The following is a 23,344-nucleotide window of genomic DNA, read 5'->3' on the forward strand; positions in this document are numbered from 1 at the left end:
AGCGGCTCGTACGGGCAGTGGAGCATGTAATACGGTGGCGGTGGAGGAGGAGGCCGCGATGGTGGAGGTGGTGATTCTGCGAAAAGAAGATACCTTTTTTGCCTCTTCTTTCTTGACCAGAATTTGAGCTTTTTCATGGCTTTGATCATCTTCATCTTGCTGTCTCAAGGCTGATTATACATGTGTGTGTGTGTGTGTGCGTGCGTGCAGAATTTTGTATGATGAAGTTGTGTGAGAATGTGAGTGTGTGCAAAGAAAGATTGGTGAAAGATGAATTTGAGTTCAAAAAGCCATATGGAGGAGCTGCATTTCTGCCCGTTAAGGAAAGCTAGCAATTTTCAAAGTTTCTGACCGTTGCCCTTTCCTTTAGTGCGCCTCACCAATCCATAGTTTGAAATTTCATTGCTTCTTGTCCCTGCAATTGCATCATTAGGACGCAAAGTGCATTTTTTTCATAGTTTAGGGACCGAAATGACAACTTTATATAGTTAGGGGTAAACTGCAATTTCCTCCCTTTTCAAAATTTCAAATCAGAGGGTCTATTAACGGTCAAAAAATCGCATTCTGATTTCCCCTCGTGCTATAACGGCTACCCTTCGTTTCTCATCTCCTCCTACTCTCCTCCACAGTCCAGTATCATCTCCGAAGCGCTTTCTCTCTCTCTCATCAAATAACCGCAATCGCGATGTTCCTCTTCGCTCGCGTAGCGATAGTGTGAATCAAAACCTAGATTTGCCCAAATCTGGGCAATGGCGGACTGGGGTTTCTTTCTTTTCGTCTTTCTTGGTCAAAAGCACTGAAATTGAGAGGTTGAAGCAGGAGCTTCTTGAGGCTATTGCGCCATTGGATCGCGGCGCCGCCGCAACGCCGGAGGATCAGCAGCGTGTTGATAAGGCGGACTGGGGTTTCTTTCTTTTCGTCTTTCTTGGTCAAAAGCACTGAAATTGAGAGGCTGAAGCAGGAGCTTCTTGAGGCTATTGCGCCATTGGATCGCGGCGCCGCCGCAACGCCGGAGGATCAGCAGCGTGTTGATAAGGTGGGTATTTCGTCGGCTGTTTCTATTCTTTGCTTTCTGGTGGTTATTTGAAGGGTGAATGTACGAACTGAAATACAGTATACTTTTCAATGTGGTTATTAAATTTTATAACAAAATGTTGAACTAATTTTGATATTCTTGGAATTCTTGAAACCTAAAACTATTGCAATGTGAAATTAATCAATCCTCTCAATTTAAACTTTTATATCTAAAAGCCCAATTCTTAATTCTCTCAACTGTATTCATATATTTGTCGTAAAATTCATTAAATATTTAATTTTTGAACTTTCGGAGTGGTTCCTGCAATTTGGGAATCAAGAATTTTTACATCTTTCTGTTTCTGTTTCAGATTGCAGGCAGTGAAGGAACCGCTCAAGAACAAATCTTCTAAATGGGAAATGGGAGCTTTTGTATACAACATCCAAATCAATTCTTCAAACTGAGGTTTGTAGCATCTCTTTCCTCTCTTGTGCTTACAGCTTTTCTTTACATGGAAAAATGCTGAATTTTACTTTTCTATGAATTTACGATATCTTGTATTTTGAAATGTATTAATTTGAAACCTTAACTTACACTTTGTTCTTGATAAGATTTTATGGATTGATGGAATTTTCGAAATTCATTTATTGGATTGCTAGATTCCTAGTTTTGCTTTTCCTCTCGATATCTATTTATCAGCCTAAAATATTTGTATAATAGCGACTTTTAGTGGAAATTATGTAAATAATATTGTTACTGTATTGGATTTAGATTTTGAAAATATCATGAATTTAGAAGAACCACTTGTCTAATATAAAAAGATTCTATGATATAATGTTTGTATAGTTGCAGAAAATGGGCTTTCATGTGTGTGCATATATCATAGACACAGATGCTCTTTTAAAATTATGGACAATTATTGAACAAAACATTTAGAAGAGAGATAGTTCTTAGTAGATCTCTGCTGTTATGAAAGTGGGCATGTTCCTTGTAATCTTTGTAATACCTAAAATATAACCATTTGATTGTAATTTTTATGAGGTTATGTAAATTTGTATTATAATGAACTGGCTTTTGAAATCACACTATCTCTATGGATTAGATAGGTCTGAAGCTATATAAGAAAGAGTATCCCCTAGAAGACAGTATTTATGGATATGAATGAATTCATTTTGTTAAAATATGTTTAGTTAAGATTATATCTAATAAAATATAGTAATATAATACCATCAACTCTTTTAAGCAACAAATTAGTTGGTGTAATAAGGAAATGGCTAAGAACAAACAATTTTGATGTTTGATTATTAAAAATGCTATTGGGTTACAATAACTGAAAATGTACATTGATCATATTGAATAAGTGAAAAATATGGGAGACTTGTAAACGTTTTGATTTCTTGTTTGTTTTTTAATTGATTAAATATGATAATTCCATAATATAATTTTAAATTTAGATTAAGAGAAGAAATCATTGGGTTAATTATTTTTTTATTATTAAAAAATAAATAAATTATATAATATAAATATAACGAGTCACAGATGCTGTTGAAAATATAAACTAGATTAATTAAATAATTAAAGTTCATAAATAAGTTTTAGATAAACATTGGAGAATGCATGAATGACCTTTGAACTCTTGGTCAATACATGCACTTAATTTATTAGTTGAGTTAATTTTGATTAATGAATATGTGTAAGATACATCTTGGATATCACCTATAAATACCCATCATTTTGTAAGCAGTCAAGAACTAAAGTTAGAAGATAGTACAAATTAGTTTTCTCCACTCTTAGAATTTTTTAAAGATTTATGCTCTCCAATTTTTAACAAATTGGTATTAGAGCCAATTTGTGTTTGGAGCAAAGCTTGAAGATGTCCAATGGAACTCCATTTGTTGTTCCATCTCTCATCAAGGATAATTATGATAATTATATTGGTGCATAAGAATGAAGCCTTTGCTTGGAGTATATGAAGCATGGGATCCTATGGAGAATGGCGTAGATGAAAATGATGAATCCGCAAAGAAGAAGGATCAAAAGGCACTCACCCTCATCCATCAAAGTTTGGATGAAAAATGTTGGAAGAAGTTGCTGCGGCAACTACTTCCAAGCAAGCATGGGAAACTCTTCAAGCTTCCTTCAAAGGTGTTGATAAAGTAAAGAAGGTGCGTCTCCAAACATTGAGAGAGGAGTTTGAATCTCTACGCATGAGGGATTCCGAACCTATTTCGAATTACATTTCAAGAGTCTCGACTATCACGAATCAAATGAAAATATATGGAGAAGATATGAAAGATGATCGCATTGTTGCAAAAATTTTGAGATCATTGGATCCAAAATTTAATTACATCGTGGTTGCCATCGAAGAATCTAAGGATTTAGAGAATATGATCATTGATGAACTTGCCGGATCATTGCAAGCTAATGAAGAAAGAATGTTGAACAAGCTTTAAAGGCAAATCTATCTTTGAAGGAGACAAATCAAGGAATATCCCATAGAGGTCAAGGACGTGGAGGATCTCGAAGACAAAGTCGAGGACGTGGTCATGGAAGAGGAGAACGAAGTGACAAAAATACCTCATATAACGAGAGGAGTCAAAATTCCAATCAAGGAAGAACCCATGGAAGAGGAAGAAATCGCTGAGGTAATAGGTCAAATCAAATAAGGTATGACAAATTCAAAGTTGAGTGTTTTTTTGTCATCGTCTTGGCTATTATGCTTGGGAATGTAGAAATAAAGTGGAGGAGACAAATAATTTTGTGAAGAGCAGTAATGTAAAAGAAGATGGAGATACTTTGCTTCTAGCATACAAAATAAATCAAAATAAAAATGAAGATTGGTATCTCGATTCTGGTGTAAGTAGTAACATTTGTGGAAGAAAAAAATTATTCGTGAAATTTGATGAATCAACAGGCGTATAACCTTTGGAGACTATTCGAAAGTCCAAGTAAAGGGAAAAGGTACGATCTTGATTCGTTCAAAAGATGGAAGTCATCAATTAGTTTCAAATGTGTTTTATGCGCCGGCCATGAGAAGTAATATTTTAAGTTTGGGTCAATTGTTGGAGAAGAATTATGATATTCACTTGAAAGATAAATGTTTGACAATGAAAGACGAAAATGGGAGAATGATTGCTAAGGTGGCTATGACAAAAAATTGAATGTTTTTGCTTAACATTCAAAGTGGTGTTCCTATGTGCTTGAAATCTTGCTACAAAGATCTATCTTGGCTATGACATATGAGATTTGGGCATTTAAATTTTGATGGGTTGAAATTGATGAGTAAAGGAAGAATGATGAAAGGAATGCCTTCTATAGACCATCCTAATCAATTTTATGAAGGATGTCTTTTTGGCAAACAAGCAAGAAAGAGTTTTTCGAAGGAGTCTTTGACAAGGGCTCAACATCCATTGGAGTTGATACACCAATCAATCCATTATCATTTGGTGAGAAAAAGTATTTTGTACTTTTTATTGATGATTATTCTCGAAAAACATGTGTGTATTTTTTGAAGGCAAAATCAAAGGTGTTTGGAATATTTAAAAAGTTCAAATTGATGGTGGAGAAACAAAGTGGTTATCAAATCAAAGCTCTTCGATCCTATCGTGGTGGAGAATTCACATCAAATGAATTCAAAACCTTTTGTAAAGAGCATGACATTTATCGTCCCATGATAACTCCATACTCACCACAACAAAATGGAGTGGCGGAAAGAAAGAATCGTACCATTCTCAACATGGTGAGGAGCATGTTGAAAAATAAGAACATGCCAAATAAATATTGGGTTGAAGCTGTTTCTTGTACTGTCTACTTGATGAATCCGTGTCACACTAAAAGTGTTCGTGGTACGACTCCTCAAGAAGCTTGGAGTGGATACAAGCCTAGTGTTTCACACTTGAGGATGTTTGGAAGTATTGCTTACACGCATATTTCTGATGTGAAAAGAACTACACTTGATAATAAAAGTGAAAAGTATCTCTTCATTGGGTATGATCAAAGTTCTAAAGGCTACAAGTTGCGTATCCAATCACTGGGGATATTGTCATCAGCAGAGATATAGAGTTTGATGAAGAAGGTGTTTGGGAGTGGAGTACTTCAAAAAGGGAGACTGAATATAGCACTTTTTTTATGACGAGGAGGAAGAAGAAGACTCGACAGAAACGAACACTCCACCACCAACACCACCAACACAAAATGCACATGTTGATGAAGCAAGTTCGAGTGAAGGGCCTCGAAAATTTAGAAGCTTGAGAGACATTTATGATGCTCATGAAGAGGTAAACTTGAGTGATTTTACTCAATATTGCTTAATTGCAGAAACTGAGCCCTTAAGTTATGAAGATGCTACTTATGAAAGAAAATGGAGGAAGCTATGGATGAAAAAATAAAAGCAATCACAAATAATGATACTTGGGAACTTGTACCATTAGCAAAAGACAAGAACGCCATTGGAGTAAAGTGGGTGTGCAAAATAAAGAGAAATACAAAAGGCGAGATTGATAAATACAAGGCAAGATTGGTGGCAAAATGGTATAAACAAAAGATAGAAATTGACTACGATGAAGTATTTGCTCTTGTTGCTCGCCTAGAGTCAATTCGGTTGATCATTTCAGTTGCAGCCCAAAATCACTGGAAAATCCATCAAATAGATGTGAAATCTGCTTTTCTAAATGGAGTTTTGAAGGAAGAAGTATATTTACTCAACCTCCAGGTTACGTGGTACAAGGCCAAGAAAACAAGGTGCTAAAAATTGAAGAAAGCTCTTTGCGGCTTGAAGCAAGCCCCGCGCGCATGGAACAGTCAAATTGATCAATATTTTCGACAAAATAGTTTTGAAAAATGTCCAACGAGCATGCTCTCTATGTAAAGATGAGCAAAAATTGTGATATACGACTTTGTACGTGGATGATTGATTTTTACAGAAAACATTCCAAAGATGGTCGATGATTTCAAGAGAGCTATGTCAAAAGAATTTGAGATAACAGATATTGGTTTGATGTCCTACTATCTTGGCATCGAAGTGAAGCAACCAGAAGATGGAATATTTATTTCGCAAGAAGCATATGCGAAAGAAATTCTCAAGATATTCGAAATAGAGAAATGCAAGCCGGTGAGCATCCCAGTGGAGTGTGGAGTAAAGCTGTCTTTTTATGAAGATGGTGAGAAAATTAATCCAATATTTTCAAAAGTCTCATTGGAAGTTTAAGATACTTGTACGAGACCGAATATTCTCTTTGGTGTTGGACTTGTTAGTCGGTACATGGAGGCTCCTACTTCATCACATTTGAAGGTGGCAAAAAAGATTCTTAGTTATATTAAAGGTATGATTGATCATGGAATTTTCTATGGTAATTCTCAAGATTTTAAGCTTGTTGGCTATTGTGATAGTGATTGGGTCGGTGATGTTGATAGTCAGAAAAGTACTATCGAGTTTGTTTTCTTTATAGAAAATTTAGCATTCACGTGGAACTAAAAAAAACAGCCTATTATGACTCTTTCAACATGTGAAGTGGAGTATGTGGCTGCAACATCATGTGTTTGTCACGCTATTTGGTTGAGGAGTTTGTTGAAAAAACTCAAATTTTCCCAAGAAGGTCCGACGGAAATTTATGTTGATAACAAGTCGGCAATTGCATTGGCAAATAATTCGTGCTTCATGAGAGGAGCAAACATATTGATACTAGGTATCATTTTATTCGAGAATGCATATCGAAGGAAGAAGTGAAGCTCGAGTATGTAAAGTCTTAAGATCAAGTTGCTGATATCTTCACAAAATCGTTGAAGATAATACAAATTATTTTTCTCCACTCTTAGAATTTTTTAAAGATTTATGCTATCCAATTTCTAACAGATGCAATTCGTGAGTCGAAACATGTGCTTATACTTTGTGTATAAATGGGTCTCATCTATAATGATAAGTTTGCGACAGTATTGGAACCCTTCAATACACGATTTGAATGCCCAGAAGACTTATGCACCGATTGAAGGTTGGAAGGCTTTGTGTTCCCATTCAACAATAGTTCCTAGATTATATTTTTGGAGAGCTCCATGTATTTAGGTAGCTTTCGAACTAAGTTCTCCCATGTGCCGTAAACAATTTCACTTGCCATCTTCAAACTGTATCATGCCTTTCGGTATGGTCTATCGTACTCTGTATGATCTTTCACAGTTTGGATGACATGCTTTATTCCATATGTGGGGTTGCATTTCACCTGTCCTAAAAGTAAAGCACACAAGATGACGACACGTTATTTTTCATTGACCCTGCTGGTGGATTCCCCCTCATGGAAGTTTATGTCGAATCACGACAAATCGATCATGAGGATACTCCACAAATGAGTCGATAGTGGGGAAATGTCAATGAAAATATGAGTCGACAGTGGGGAGAAACTGACCCACAAATGAGTTAATAATAGGGGGAATACATGGCGCTTTTAGCAACCCAATGATTTCCTTCATGTTCTAACATCGATAATTTGACAGGTACGTATAATAACTAATTTTGGAGTAGGTACTTCTAATCCCAATTTTGGCGTAGACACCTCTAATTATGACGCAAAATATTATACTCCCAATATGGTGACTGTTACTCAAGAGCTTGAAAATATTGAAATCAATTACGCAGAGCCTACACACTCACATACTCCCGACACCTCTAATTTTATACCAAATGATGTTGAGGCAAAAGACTCTGCCGGAAATTTTACACTCCATGAGGTTAAGCCAGAAGACCCTTTTGCTTATAATTCAGATGGTGCTTCTGAATCGGGATGCAGTGGAATGTCCAATTCCATCCGAGGATGGACCAGACGATGTTGACATAAATGTTGTGGCTGAAATATTTGGACAAGGTACGCCATCATCTTCTGAACCAACTATGTCACACAGAACTACTTAGCAAACATTTTATCGTTATATACCAATTTTTGAACAAACATCCCGGGAGGTGCCTGTGGATTCCATTGACGTACCGATCATGAAGTATGCAAAAATTTATGACAAGAATGAAAACAGACATGATATGAAAATGCTTTTAAAAAATAGAGAAGCTTTAATTGAGGCGATAAAAATCACTTGATACGACATACACGTCGCGAGTATTTTGTAACTAGGAGTTCGAAGGTCAAGTGAAAAATGGTTTGTAAGCAGCGGAACCCAGGTATATATATGTATATTTGTATAAGCATAAGTATACATCATTAGCCAATTGATTCATATTTATTTTTTTCAAGTATGTGGTGTAGATGGGAGCTGCGAGGGATTTTAAAACAAAAAAATTGGACGGTGCAATAACGAAATATAGGAGGGGACCATACATGTATATTAAATGATATGTCCCTCGAACATGGTAATCTAGATAGGATTTATGTTGCTTATTTACTTTTAGGACATGTGAAATGCAACCCTGCAAATGGAATAAAGTATGTCATTCAAACTGTGAATGATCATACATGGTGCGATATGGTATAGTTTGAAGATGTCATGTGAAATTAATTACAGCATATGGGAGAGCTCCATTTGGAAGCTACCCAAATACATGGGAGCTCTCCAAACATTTAATTCAAGAACTATTGTTGAATGGGAACACAAAGACTTCCAACCGTCAATCGGTGTATATGTGCTAGGATACGTCTTCTGGTCGTTCAAACCATGTATCGGAGGATTTCAATACTGTCGCAAACTTATCAGTGTAGATGAGACTCATTTATACACAAAATACAAGTACAAAATGTTGATTGTTGCTGCCATGGATGGAAATGTTGATTACTGCTCCCTCTTGCTTTTGCAATTGTCAATGAAGAATTATATTCATCTTGGAAGTAAGTGATTTCTTAGAAAATTGAGCAGACATGTTATACGGGGGCGACGTGGGATGTGTCTTATTTCTGATCGTCGTTTTGGTATCATTAAAGCAATACGTGAAAGTTCGAATTTTGTACCACCTCACGGCGTGCACCAGTATTGCTTGAGGCATGTGTGTTCTAATTTCAACAGTCGTTTAAAAATGTCGTGTTGGAGAGCTGAATTTAAATATCAAATCAGAAAATTTAATCTAATTATGGAAGAGATAAAGAGGTCGAAACTAGCCGTGTTTGAATTGTGAGACCAGATTAACAAGGAAAAATGGACAGCATCTCATGATGGTGGATGGCGATGCGGTATTTTGACAATAAACATGTCAGAATGCATTAATGGAATATTGAAAGGGGTTCGTCGCCTACCATTGACAGCAATAGAACGCTTCAACGAACTGTCCATTATTTTTGTGAGAGGTTAGTGAAAAATAGTATAATGTTGGCCAACAACCAACTGTGACAGATTTTGCATATAAGATGTTTACACGTGGCAACAAAATTCTGTTGAGCATACCTTCACCAAATACCATCAGTTTCAACAGTTCATCTCGGTTATTATAAGACGTCAGAATGGACATGGACTCAATACCCATGTTGTCAAAATTACGAACCAAGAATGTTCTTGCGGCAAGTGGACTCAATTTGGTATCCCTTATAGTCATGCTCAAAAGGTATGCGCTGCATACACGATTAATGGTGAATGATTATTATAATTTAATGGCTTATAGGAATACATATTTTAAGTCATTTGAACCTGTGCATTATGAAAATTATTGGGATGTCCCAGAATTTGAGTTGGTTCACGACTAGGGGTGGCAGATGAGTCGAGCCGGCTCGACTTTGAGCTCGAGCTCCTGTTCACCAGCTCGCGAGCTGGTGAATATTTTTTTATTTTTTTTATATATTTTTTTATTTTTAATTTTTTTATATATTTAATTTTATATTTAATATTTGATTAGTTTTATAATTAAAATTGACCATATATTATAATTATTAATCAATATCATACATTTTATTTTGGATAGTAATAAATTATGGTACTTTTATTTATACATTTAATCTTTATATAAAAATAAATTTAATCAACAACTTAGTAAATTATAATTTTTTATAATTAAAATTATTATTTAATATGACATATATAAACTTTATGTTATATTTTAATATATATTTGTTTTACGTTATATTTTTCTTAAATTGACAATTAATTCACTTATATTTTTTTATTATTTATAAATTTATGTCAAGATTTAGTAATTCCTATGAATTAATCTAAAAATTATAATAATAATAATAATAACAACAACAATAATAATAATGATGATGATGGTGGTGGTGGTTGAACAATTCTAATTATTATTTTATTATATATATAATGAGATTAAAAAATTTAATCAATAAGTACGATATCTTAAAATTCGAACAACTGATTCATACGAAATTTAAATATATACAAGATTGTGCCCATTAGATCATATCCGACGGTATGATTTAAAATCACATGGCCTGATTCAACGATACACCGTCTTGAATGATTACTCTTATGTTTCGAGTACGATATCTCAACATCCGTATATCCAATAAATCTAAAACTTTACCAAATGTATTTTTTTGTAAGTTTTATCATATCTAACGGTCGATCTGAATTTTGATGGCCCGATTAACCCATATTTTTCAACAATGTAAGATGATAGTTACATCAATGTTATACTAACATTTATAAATACATAAATTTTGCAAATTGTTAACATATATTAATTTCAACTATATCTATGTAAAAATTTGATTATTCGATTTCATTATTTAAAATAATAATAATAATAATAATGATGATGATGATGATGATGGTTGAACAATTCTAATTATTATTTTATTATATATATAATGAGATTAAAAAGTTTAATCAATACTTATGAAATTTTAAAATTCGGGCACCCGATCCATACGAAATTTAAATATATACAAGACTGTGTCAATTAGATCATATCAGACGGTATGAATATAATTAACTATATCTATGTAAAATTTTATGATTCGATCCATGATTTAAAGCAATAATAATAATAATAATAATGATGATGATGATTCGAGCTGTCGAGCTTGGCGAGCTCGAGTTGAGCTCATCGGCTCGAGTTTGAGCTCGAGCTCGAGCTCGAGAATACATTGTCGAGTCGAGCTCGAGCTCGACAAAAAGCTCGACTCGAGCTCGACTCGTTGACAGGCCTATTCACGACACTATTATTTGTATCTCTACACGTCCTGGTCGAAACCAAACGTCACGTATTCACAACGAGATGGATTTGGGCGCAAATGCGTGAAAGTCAACAAGCCCAACAAAGAGATTCTTCTACACAATCAAATGTGCCGGTGCCGAGTTGTCAACAATAATTGTATAGTTCATTGTATTTTTTATAATTGTATAAAAAGATATATACTACTACATTTGTATAATTAATTGTATTTTTTAAACATTTTTTGGACTTTAATATGTTGTTAAAAATTAATTTATATAAAATCTAATTAAAAAATAAATTATTTTTTATTTTTAAAATATGTGGTTCCAATCCACGACTTAAGCATTATTTAAAAAAAGATTTTTTTTATTCGAGTCGCGAATTGCATCCATGATTCGTTATATTTATATTATATAATTTATTTAAATTAGATTTATATAATTTACTTAATTTTTAATAATAAAAAAATAATTAACCACATAGACACACATGCTCTTTTAAAATTATGGACAATTATTGAACAAAATATTTAGAAGAGAGATATATTTCTTAGTAGATCTTAGATGTTAATCATTCCCTAAATTTTCCATTTATATCTATCTTCCCTATCTCTACTATTATAAAAGAGCGCATGTTCCTTGTAATCTTTGTAATAACTAAAATATAACCATTTGATTGTAATTTTTATGAGATTATGTAAATTATATATTGGCTTTTGAAATTACCTATCTATGGATTAGATAGATATGAAGCTGTATAAGAAAGAGTATCCCCTAGAAGACAATATTTATGAATATGAATAAATTCATTTTGTTAAAATATGTTTAGTTAAGATTATATCTAATAAAATATAATAATCTAATACCATCAACTCTTTTAAGCAACAAATTAGTTGGTGAAATAAGGAAATGGCTAAGAACGAAAAATGTTGATGTTTGATTATTAAAAATGCTATTAACGGGTAACAATAACTGAAAATGTACATTGATCATATTGAATAAGTGAAAAATATGGTAGACTTGAAACATTTTGATTTCTTGTATGTTTTTGAATTGATTAAATATGATAATTCGATAATATAATTTTAAATTAATATATCCTGGTGATTTCTCCTAAGGAGAAGAAACCACTCCTGTAATTCCTTTTTCCGAAATTCCGGGTTGGGTTGGTTCAGCTCTCATGAGCAACCAAACCAGATTTTTGACAACTTTTGGTTAGTCTAGTTGATCTAGATGTTTAGAGCATGTTGTGCCAAAAAACAAAATAATAATACTACTGAACAAGAAGCTCATATTCTGTTACAAATGTAGGAGAGACCCAAGTTTCTGAGACCAAATGGAAAATCCTTCCAGGCAATTAAAGCGGACACATTGAGGGCCCAAAATATGGAAACTTGGCCATTTTTCAATCAGTTAGCTGCAGATTTCATGAGAAAGTTTGTTTCCTACAAGTTCTTAGTATCATGCAAATGCCTTTCTTCTTTGGTTCTCATGCATCTTACTCAGGGAGATAATGCAGTTTTTCTTGAGCTTGGGTACTCTCATTTTTATCCAGTGGCTATAGAAGGGTTTGAGCTCCTCTTAGAAAGGGTTCTCTTCAGGCTATCAAACATCGTCCTGGATGGATAGTGAAAGTGAAGGAAACTTTGCTGTGCCAGTATATCATACTTATGTATTTCTAGCTATGATGGTATTGTTTAAGGAAACGAATCTGTTTCTTCTCAGCACTGGATTCAAATATTTGATCTATTGCAGGAAGCAATCTTACCTTGAAAAAGTATTACTTTAAGATAAAAGGTGAATATCTATCGTATGTAAGTTGCTATGCATTGATAAGACAAAAAGTAACCTCAGGAGAGATCAGCAACCTACAGGTCATTATACTGCCAAAATAACATCAAATATTTGGCTTTCAAGATTCTCTCTGATCACATCCTTGTAATATAAAGGTTTAAATCATTGTTAGTTTATCTTCATGTAAGTTTTTTCATTCTATTTGTTTTAGTGGAATCTGTCGTCACGTCTTTGGCATTTTTGTAGGCTACCGCCAATTTGGTTCCAGAAGAGTAGCTGTTAAATTTGACGCTTTCAAGATTGCTGCTGTGGTATGTGAATTCTGCTTGATCTGATATTGAATCACTTGCTACTTTTGTGTTTTGTATTTTGACTACGTAGACCTTGAAGGATCCTATCTTTTTTTGGGTAAAATAAGACACAAGGAACTCTAGCACACCTATATTCATCAGACCCTTTTCCCGTTGAACCATTTCTACCATGTTGAACCTCCGCCTTAGTATATTGTGAATGCAGATGTAACTTCATTCGGTAGTTGGAATTCCTTCGATGCTTTCATCCTTCTTTGTACCATAGAAACAGAACACTTAAGAACATGACCCAAACAGAACACGTGATTCCTACTGGTTAAGTTAGAAATCATATTACAAGCAAGAAAGACAAAGATAGTGAACAAGGTAGTTGATGGTATTTTCTTCTTTAGGCCCTCTTTCTCAACTAAAGATTCCTCCTTAAAATAGTGTCAAAAGACTCAAAACTACATAGTTGCTGAAGCAGCTATGTGTATAGGGAGAAAAAATATGGCAGATTATCGATTCCTTGTGCTAGCAAAACCTTTGAGGATATGTAGTACTAGAACGAGGAACAGCAAAGTGAAAAAAAGCATCCTTTGCGTCTGTACCGCATCTTCTTGATCCACTTAACTTGAGGTTAGCCACGACTGCCAAGATTAAGAGAGAAAGCCATTCTTATCAAATGCTGCTATATGGTGGAGTAGTATTGAGCTAGTTTCTTGAATACTGAATTAGTTCATATTAGTTGTGCTTATTACTTCTTTTTACCAAACATTAAATGAAATCCCAAGGGCTTTACTCTTCTTAATTATTTACTGAGCGCATTTACAATTTATCTGGATATTTCTTTGTCTTGTTCCATAGATACCTATTAAGTCTCGTGGAAGTGGCCGTGGACAAATTGAAATTACATTCTTGGACGAAGAGTTGAGGTAAGGAACACAGAGTCCTCAGAGTAACATCTGCTTCTGTCTGAATTATATTCTTCCTCGAACGAAGTTTGTCAACTTGCGTTAAATTTGAAAATCTCTATCATGGTATCAGAATCCATTACGCACAAGTCCATTCCTCCTTAAGCTTGAGACCTAACCTGCTGTCTGTTTCGACCAGCAGTCGTCCTGACGACTATTATGACACTTTGAGACATAAGTTTACAGTGCCGCTTGAATCAAACATTACAGATTCATAACGTGTCTTCTCTTGGCATTTCTTTTCAGGATAACAAGGGGCAATCAAGGGAAGTTGTTCATATTGAGAATGGTGGATCCATTGTATAGGATACCTCTCCTCTCTAGTATCTGAGAAAAGTATGTGTCTGTAAAAGTGTACTTGTAATTGCATTTATATTATACAAAAACATCTTAATGTAATTATGAGAACATATCTCCAAGCAAACCTCTGTAACACAGAAAATATTTGTTGCATAAAATTAGGAGTTTATTTTCCACATAAAATTATACATAGCAAGGATAAATTACAAAATCCCTTGATGTTAAATCTAATACATAAATACCTCATACCATTTATAAAACTATACTTATATTTTTTTGGGGGGGAGGAGATTAGTTTAATGTATTTATAAGGATGCTTTGTCATTTGATCAGTGAAATTGTCCCATAATAGTTTGGTTAGGTTGGATTTGGCTATTTCGTCCCTCAACCCAGTCACTAAGTCAGTTTTGATACGCAATATTTCGACTTCATCAATTTAAACAGTCAACTAACGAAGAGGATCAATTTTGATGATTTTAAGAAACACTGAGGACCTCTACCACTGAGCTAATAGCCCGTCGTGCGAGCCTCCCACTGGGAGCCCGCTATGCCAAAAGCGAGAGAAACCCCATCTCTCTCTTTCCTTTTTTCGCCCCCATGTCCCCACACGAGGGGACATGGGGACATAACAAAGGGGATCCTATTGACTTTTTCCAACCTAGGATAATAAGCTCATGAGTATTGATAATATCTGACCATGTTACCAAAATTGATAAAAATTGATATCATCCCAATTTGGTTTTAACTGTAGTTTATTTTATTTTGTGGTCAATTATTTAAATATATATATTCTATCTTGTAAACTCATTCTTTTCCAGAATGGAAAATTCATTTCATTTGTGCTATACAATAAAAGGTTGAATTGGGTAAAAATGAAACTGATCTTAGTATCTATTTCCTATCATTCCGAAGTGAACTACCGGCTAATAATTAGCTTAATTTTTATGAAAATTTTAATATGTCCTTTGGAATTTTATCTTACATATTAAGTATTATTGACAACACTACATCTACACACCTATTACTTTTTTGCGCACTGATAAAATAAGTTTTAAAACGATACTTAACTAATCAAAGTATGAACTTGTTAAAAGTAAAAGAAAAACAATATTGTCATTTGAATTATCAACAACACTTAAGAGGCATATGGTTATGGTTCAATAAAAGGTCACATTGAAGATCATGCAACAATTCAGTCAAGAATCAGGGAACGTCATGTCATCAAAGGGGCATCTGCGCAGCGTATTCTTCTATTTCCTATTTTGTTCACTTTTTCAGAAGAGATGGACAATTTGTGATTGGAGTAATGATTTATATAATCTGGAAATTAAGGAAAGAAAAGGTTAAAATGAAGTAAGAACAATACACGAACACAGACGCACTTGTGTAAAACTGCTTTGCTCTTTAGACCAACGCTCTCTGCTAATCTTACATACGACACATAAGAAAGTTAGAGGACTGAAAAGGTCCAGTACCTACCGAAATTTCACAAACTTGGAACCAAAGACCACCAATGCAAAAAGACTGATGAAAATAAGGGGGTCAAAACAAAATTTCCAATCTGGAAAACATAACCCCCATGTCAATCAATGCCTAAAATGCCTCACATTGGTGAAAACAAGTGAAACTCCATACTTGTTACAACAGTCAACAGCATCAGCGTCCCTGATGCTTCCTCCCGGCTCAGCAATAACACCAATCCCATTTTCACATGCTTCTTCAACAGCATCATTCCAGGCTATCATACCATATAACTCAAAAGTTTAGATGAGATGATTTTTCGTACTTTTTCAATCTACATAATACAAGTCCTAAAGATGCAAACAGCTTAACATTCTTTTGGTTGTATGATTTCTCTCTTTTCATTATTGCAGTCTTTTCATGTTTTTCAGTTCATTAGCCAATTGCATGATCTAACTCAACTAATCAAGTTTTTTTTTTCTTTTTCTCCAAAGTACGCTGGTACCTTGTTCTGCTGTTACTAGTTCATCAGCATTGCAGGGGCAACACCTTATTCTAAGTGTACAAATGAGTACTACTACCAAAAGGAAAATCAAAGCAACTTACCAAATGGGAAGAAAGCATCGCTGGCCAATGCAGCTCCCTCGACTTCATCCCCTGCTTTCCTCATTGCTATCCTCAAACTCTCGAGACGGTTTGGTTGGCCACTTCCCATACCTAACATACAATTGTTCTGCACAACAATGATAACGTAGTTAGAAACTTTTTATACAAGATGGAACCAATTCAAGCATCAGAAAAAGAATACTAACCTTTGCAATAACAATAGCATTACTCTTTACATGCTTCGCACAAAGCCACGCAAATTGTGCATCATGAAGCTCTTTTTCATCTGGAGCCTTCTCGGTAACAACATTGAACTGGATATCTTCTGGGGTCAAATCATCTGCCTCCTGAGCTAACCAACCTCCACCAACTTGTCTTAGTGAGAGCTTCCCTCTGTTATTCTTGCTTGCCTCGAGGATTCTCAAAGTCTTTGACTTTCCACGAAGTACCTCAAGCCCCTTCTTAGAATACTTCGGGGCAACAACAATCTCATAAAACATGCGAGTTTCACCATCAGTTGGGCTCCTGAACTCTCTAATGTCCTTTGCGAGATCCTGGCAAACACGTGAACAGATCATGTTAAAAGCTGCTATTGATCCTTCGTATGCTTTTGTAGTGAACAATGTCAATCAACAATAGCCCCACAACCACATTTATTCATAAGCAACACGACTTAGGAAAGACCTGCTCCAAAGCTCACAGCTCCAGTAGCAGCCTCAGCTAAGAAGACGACTATCTTCAACATTAACGATGCTATCAAAGATACAACAGGTGATTTTACCTCATCAACTTCAACATTGAAGGCAACAATGCCACCAAAAGCACTAACTGGATCTGCTTTGACGGCTAGCCTATATGCTTCAATAATATCATTGCGTGATGCTACTCCACAAGGGTTTGTATGCTTCACAATCACGCAAGTGGGCTTAGTAAACTCACATACACAGTTCCACGCTGCATCAGCATCTAAATAGTTATTATATGACATCTCCTGCATGAAAGAGAGAGTAATTAAAAGGTAAAATGCAATTCTAACATTTTCTTTTTTGAAAAAGATACCACTCTATGGAGTAAGATAGTTATTACATAATACTAAGATATATTGGGAAGAAAAACATCCTAAAAACACACAAGGCTCAAATATTAATAGATTTCACCACAGATTAGAAAAACATTTAGGACCTGAGCTTTTCATTGCTGTTCCACATTCCAAATATAAACAAGTGAAACTCCTAATGAGAGGTGTCGTTTTATTGTACTCGCACAATAGGATGTAAGTAGCATATATTCTAGAAGAAAACCCAAGTGAGATGGAATCTCGCTGCTTCCTCTGCTTATAGATAAGGTCCTTTAGTTTCACACACACTTCAGTGGACAAATGCCACAGTAAAGGCATGTTACACTTGGTTAAAACCTTCATCAAGGCCATTCTGCTGCCAAGCTCTAATGGCAGCTCTATAACCAATTCAAAGTGGATACTTGACTCAGTGACGTCAAGTTGACCAAATAAATGTGAAAACCAATATACAGACTATAGTAATATCCTATTCAATCTGTTTAAAAGTGAGTCTCATTTTCCTCTTCAAGATGTCTCGACACAAGTCTGCTCCATTAGATGCCTGTTCCTCAAATAAACCTGAATAAATCATACAGTACTCTCCATATATTCAGAAAAAGCACATGTTCCCACATATCACCGCATATCACACATTATGGGATATAATAAGGATGCCTAAACTGAAACTAAAACTTTCCAATACCTGGTTAAACACCTTTTCCCATGTCAAAATGAAGTTTAATTAGGACAAGATGGATCAAGTAAAAACAAAGCTGACAGCACAACTGTTTAACAAGTTGTTCAATCAGTTGAACACTTGCATACTCGCTTAGACACATGTAGCACACATAAGATTAAAGCAAGAGATAATCAGACCAGGAGAATAGAAACAAATGAGTCATAATCACGGACTCCAAGGTCATACCTTTCCATGATGTTGAATGGATGTTGCAATGCCACCAGCATTGACCTCAGAGAGAGACTTGTCAATGTAAAAAGCAGCCTTCTGATGAGGATTTTCACCATATCGAAGCGAACTCTTGAGGGACAAAGGTACCGTCAAGCTGGGAGGGAACTTATCTTCAAAGATAATAAGTTTATGAACATGAGAACATTATAGTGGACATTAGGCATGATTAAAATTTAAGGACACAATTTTAAGCTGGACGCAAACTTATCTCCAGATAATAAGTTTATGAACATGAGAGCATTATAGTGGAATATTATGCATGATTAAAATGTGAGGTCACAATGTCAAGCTGGAAGGAAACTTATCTTTAAAAGATAATAAGTTTGTCATGAGAGCATTATGAACAATATGCATGACTAAGATGTTAGGTCACATTTGCTGTGTGCTATATCATGATCATTCTAATAAGTACCAAAGTTACAGTTTGACTATTTTGGCTCGGAAAAAGGAAAAAAACATATTGATAACTACCTCCCCCAGTCTGCTTCCACAACCACTCTGATACTGCAGAGTCATAAGAAGCAACATGCTGGAAAGCCTTCCAAGCCAGCCGTCTTCGAAACTGCTGGTCATCTTGCCCTCTTCTGAGATATTCCAGAAGTGCTGGATAGTCTTCAGAATCAACAACAACCAAAACATCGCTATGATTCTGTTCAACAGAAGTTGATTAGAAATCAACTTGAGAATTAAGAAACAAGAAACTGACTTTTGTGAGACAATAAATGTATAACAAACAATTGCTTCCATGTTACTTGTCTACATTATCCATGGGCCATGCTAGCATAAAGCAACTTTTGGTCTTTTAACAGAAAGGAAGCATTATGTTTTCATATGATGCTGGAGTTCTCTTCATAAAGGACTAACATTTAGGATCCCAGTGCATGGATATAAAAGTTTAGCAAACACAAGAATTGGAGATTCATGAATTTCAGTTCAACAACTTCTCAATACATGGGAAGAAACATCAGGGATATACTTTAAATTTCACATTTCATGATTGGATTTGAAGAACTTGGAAAACAGCTAAATATTTGCCGTTGTTTCAAAAAAGAAAATCATCTAATTTCACAATATGTAAACAACAGATATGTAAACACCTTTGCAGCAGCTCTAATCATGGCTGGTCCACCAATATCAATGTTCTCAATCCCATGCTCAAAAGAAATCCCACTTGAAGTGGTAACCGTGTCGTAGAAGGGATATAAGTTCACCACTACCACATCAAACGTACCTGAGGAATGAAAGTTTGAGAAATAGCTATGTATCATCATAAAAAGGATAAAAATGGAATACAAACACAAATATAACTGAACAAAGTAATCTTACTATAGTTTCTTATTTCTTTTTTATTAAGCTGTATCCCCAAGGGATGTTTGAATTACTCTAAACTAAAGATTTAGCCGCATAACTAGATAGTTCAATCATCAAAGATCTTATTTGTACCATTTCCAAGAAACAGAAAGGCCAAGATCTATATCTTCTATAACAAGATGTATTTCAATACAAATATAAGATGTCATGAGTTATCCACTAGCATAATTCTTTCTTTTTTCTATTTCTTTCTGCGAAAGAATATTACCTGTTGCAGGCATTAACCCATTATTACTAAACAAAGTAGTTCTCTGACAGACATTCTCAACCAGCGCAACCAAGGTTATAAAATACCACTTATTGGGAATCTTATTGTTAATCCACTATCATCAATATAATACCTTGCCATAGCACAAGAGGAAAAGAAGCAGAACTTCTACCATAAATGCCAATACAAATGATAATTAGTGGTAGAGATCAATCATCGGAAGTGATGCTAAATTACAGAAAGCAAATATAGATGTCTTCAAATCAAATAAAGGGTTAAACAAGAGTCATCAAGGTGGACAAAATGATTAAGTAGTTTTACAAGCATGTATGAGAAACTGTGGTTTTGTTCCTAATTTATGTTAGAAATCAACATGGCAGAAAAATGAACTCAATGGATTAATACAGTACGTTGGCTGAAAGGAATATGTTGAATGCAACAGCTACCTTTGAGGAAAAAAAAATAGCATAATTACTCCCAAATGTGACATTTACAGGAAAACCCACAAACGCCACACAACTCGATTACAAATCAGGAAATTCAGTTGACAATGAGGGCTCAAGTATTATTACTGACAGCGAACGCAAAGTAGATGCAGTAAACCTCTACCAAAGTATTAACTCACCAATTCCATGCTTGTCAAGGGCTTCCATATGATGCTCTTTATCTCTTCTAGCAAGGATACCTCCATGTATGTTTGGATGTAAAGTTTTCACACGGCCATCAAGCTGTACAAGATGGTTAAGAGAGTTACAGAAAAGGACTTCTATTAGATCAAGTTAACATGTTTAGTAAAGTAACTACTGGTGATAGCAACCAACAACTTCAGCAGTGAATCAAGGTAAAAAAACATTACACCTACATACACTGCTCCACTGGAACAAGCAGCATAACTGTGGATAAGAAATAGTAAACAGTTTACATATCCATCACATATTCAATAGATCCTTGTAGCAAAAAACGTTTATAATTTCTTTCCTAGCAGTCAATGTAGCGAAAGATTCATAACAAATAAGAGAATAAAACAAGAAAAATTTCAAATCTCCTTAATTATACATTACTTTATCAAGATAAGCAGGAAGGAAGAATAAATTAGAGCTTGTCTCTTGCTCTACAAAGGAAAAGTTTTAAGAAGAAAAGGAAAGAAATGACTCCTGAAAGAAAAACGTGACAAGAGAGTATTTTGCTGTAACGACAAGGAAATCAATTCCAAAAAATAAGTAAATACACAAAAGAAGAGCAAAGGAAAAAGTCTTGCCATTTCGGGAAAACGAGTAAGTTCTTCCACTTTGGTAACAGAAACTCCAGCACTTTCCAAAGCAGAGGCTGTTCCTCCAGTGGACACTATTACATATCTTAAAAAAAGGAGAGAGAGAATCGTTCATTAGGATCAACTAGGATCCCACAATTGTGTACAATATGCATATGATGCGAGATATACCACAAAATTAGCCCAACAAACAGAGATCTTAAAGAACAGAAGTCATGCTTCACAGAATAAAAATGCCAACCGAGTTTTTTCAATGATGATCTCCTCCAGTACCCATTTTTTTGGCTTAGCAAAGTGAAACTCTTTATACTATCTCATTGAAGCCATGTGTTACTTAATCAATGTGTCATTCAGTAAGAACACACGCATGTAAAAATATCTGCCGCAAGAAATGAATTCAAAAACGAATATGACCAGTCAACTTTTCCTGTATGGCCATATTTTGACTGGTCATATTTTTTACTCACAAACCTCCTTTTCCACCAATTAATCATAATCATTAACTATTTCAGCACCTGAGATGGTTCAGCCTCATAGGAGATGACAATCTCAAATCATCTCATTATCAGCAAAATTTCGCAATAAGACTATTACCATGAAACCTTAGGCCCAACATGTCAGAGGCTCAATCCCTCTGAACTAGACTGATAAACAGACTAGTTTGCAGGCACAATGAGGAAATAGATACATCTAACAAGTATTACTTAATAAACAAGGAGCAATCTTGAATTTGCATTTTATGCAAAGACCTGCACGTGACTTCCCAAACTGACATGAGCCAACTATGTACACACTGAATGTCCTGGATTTCAAATATCAACATTTAGACTGTTATTACTCCGCCAAAAGCAATAATTTTATGGACACTGAAAATCCAAACCAAACTATATCATAAAACCTATGACCCTTTTATCTAATATTATGCAACCATCAATCAGCAACTTTCCACACCGAACATTTTATCAAATAAAACTCTCAAATAAACAGCAATTCTCGGTCCCATTAGCATTACTTGAAAAACCACAAAGTAAAAGCAAATTGATAAAATTTCTTTGCCAGTACAAAGACCTCACCCCAATTCCTGTAGTCCATTGCCAAGCAAAGCTAAATTCCTCTTGTCAGACAGTGAAATCAACGCTTGCCTCTTTCCTACCAACAATTCAAATTCATAAAAATGTTCAATGACAACCAAATGCTTCACCGCTAACTTAAGAAAAGTAATGGAAAAGCAAAATCCCAAGAATATGATCATATACACGAATAAGTACCAGCCAGTGAGGACTCTGAGTCCAGCTTCGGAGCTGAAAGAGCTTCCGCCATGGATTTAACTTGGCATCCGGTTAACTTAAACGATGTTGTTGACGCCTAAACCCACAAAGAAACAAAAAGTAAATGAAACTATTGAGACTTGAAACAGCATAAACAATAGTGAAAAAGTACCCATTGATTGGACGGACAGAGAGTCCTAGGGCGAAGGGAAGAAGACGTTCCGTTGGAAACGTTGGTATGCGCCGGGTGCGCGGCGTTGGCCAGAGATGAAGCGACGGCGGCACCGGTGGAAGCTCGAGAACTGGCGGCGGCGGCAAAACGCAGCATTTTTTGTCCTGCTACAATCCCTCTGTTTCCATCTTTCCATATTTCATTAAGTGTGAGAATTTTACGTTTGCCCCTTCGAGTTTTCAAAACTTGCATTCTAACCCTCGTAATTTTAATCACTTCAATTCTTAACCCACGCTATGCAAAACTAATTATTATTATTATTAAGGAAAAATGCAAGCAATCTGCGATATTACAAATGAACAAATTATTTTTTTTAAAAAAATAATAATTTATTTTCTTGTATTTCTTAAAATACAGTAATTTACCCTCATATTTTTTTTAAAATAAAATAATTTATCTTATTAGACAAGAAGTTAAATTGCTTTATTTTAAAAATTAT

The 23,344-nt window shown here is 34.9% G+C and overlaps 2 protein-coding genes across 4 annotated transcripts; one reads left to right on the forward strand and one right to left on the reverse strand.

Annotated features, from left to right (window-relative positions):
- Positions 1–131: 131 nt before the first annotated feature.
- On the forward strand, positions 132–14,620 carry LOC105172810 (putative plastid-lipid-associated protein 4, chloroplastic). Of its 2 annotated transcripts, XM_088885637.1 has the most exons (6): positions 132–1,036; positions 1,386–1,480; positions 3,489–7,866; positions 13,145–13,209; positions 14,056–14,123; positions 14,409–14,620. In XM_088885637.1, the coding sequence occupies exons 3-6, from the start codon at positions 7,686–7,688 to the stop codon at positions 14,491–14,493; spliced, it is 399 nt and encodes a 132-aa protein (XP_088741763.1). In that variant the 5' UTR covers positions 132–1,036; positions 1,386–1,480; positions 3,489–7,685; the 3' UTR covers positions 14,494–14,620. The 2 variants fall into 2 exon arrangements, 1 of the variants encoding a protein (XP_088741763.1); XR_002287901.2 differs by lacking the exon at positions 3,489–7,866 and having other exon boundaries at positions 141–1,036.
- A 1,224-nt stretch (positions 14,621–15,844) lies between these two features.
- Positions 15,845–23,031, reverse strand: LOC105172505 (uncharacterized). 2 transcript variants are annotated; one of them, XM_088886106.1, is made up of 13 exons: positions 22,846–23,031; positions 22,674–22,770; positions 22,479–22,554; positions 21,394–21,490; positions 21,002–21,028; positions 20,761–20,863; positions 19,654–19,787; positions 19,028–19,205; positions 18,512–18,666; positions 17,311–17,520; positions 16,736–17,083; positions 16,530–16,656; positions 15,845–16,200 (listed from the first exon to the last, which is right to left on the reverse strand). In XM_088886106.1, the coding sequence occupies exons 1-13, from the start codon at positions 22,999–23,001 to the stop codon at positions 16,049–16,051; spliced, it is 1,860 nt and encodes a 619-aa protein (XP_088742232.1). In that variant the 5' UTR covers positions 23,002–23,031; the 3' UTR covers positions 15,845–16,048. The 2 variants fall into 2 exon arrangements, with proteins under 2 accessions (XP_088742232.1, XP_011092262.1); XM_011093960.3 differs by lacking the exon at positions 21,002–21,028.
- Between the last annotated feature and the right edge of the window lie 313 nt (positions 23,032–23,344).

Source organism: Sesamum indicum, linkage group LG10, assembly GCF_026168435.1.
Source record: "Sesamum indicum cultivar Baizhima isolate 11 linkage group LG10, ASM2616843v1, whole genome shotgun sequence".
NCBI lineage: Eukaryota > Viridiplantae > Streptophyta > Magnoliopsida > Lamiales > Pedaliaceae > Sesamum > Sesamum indicum.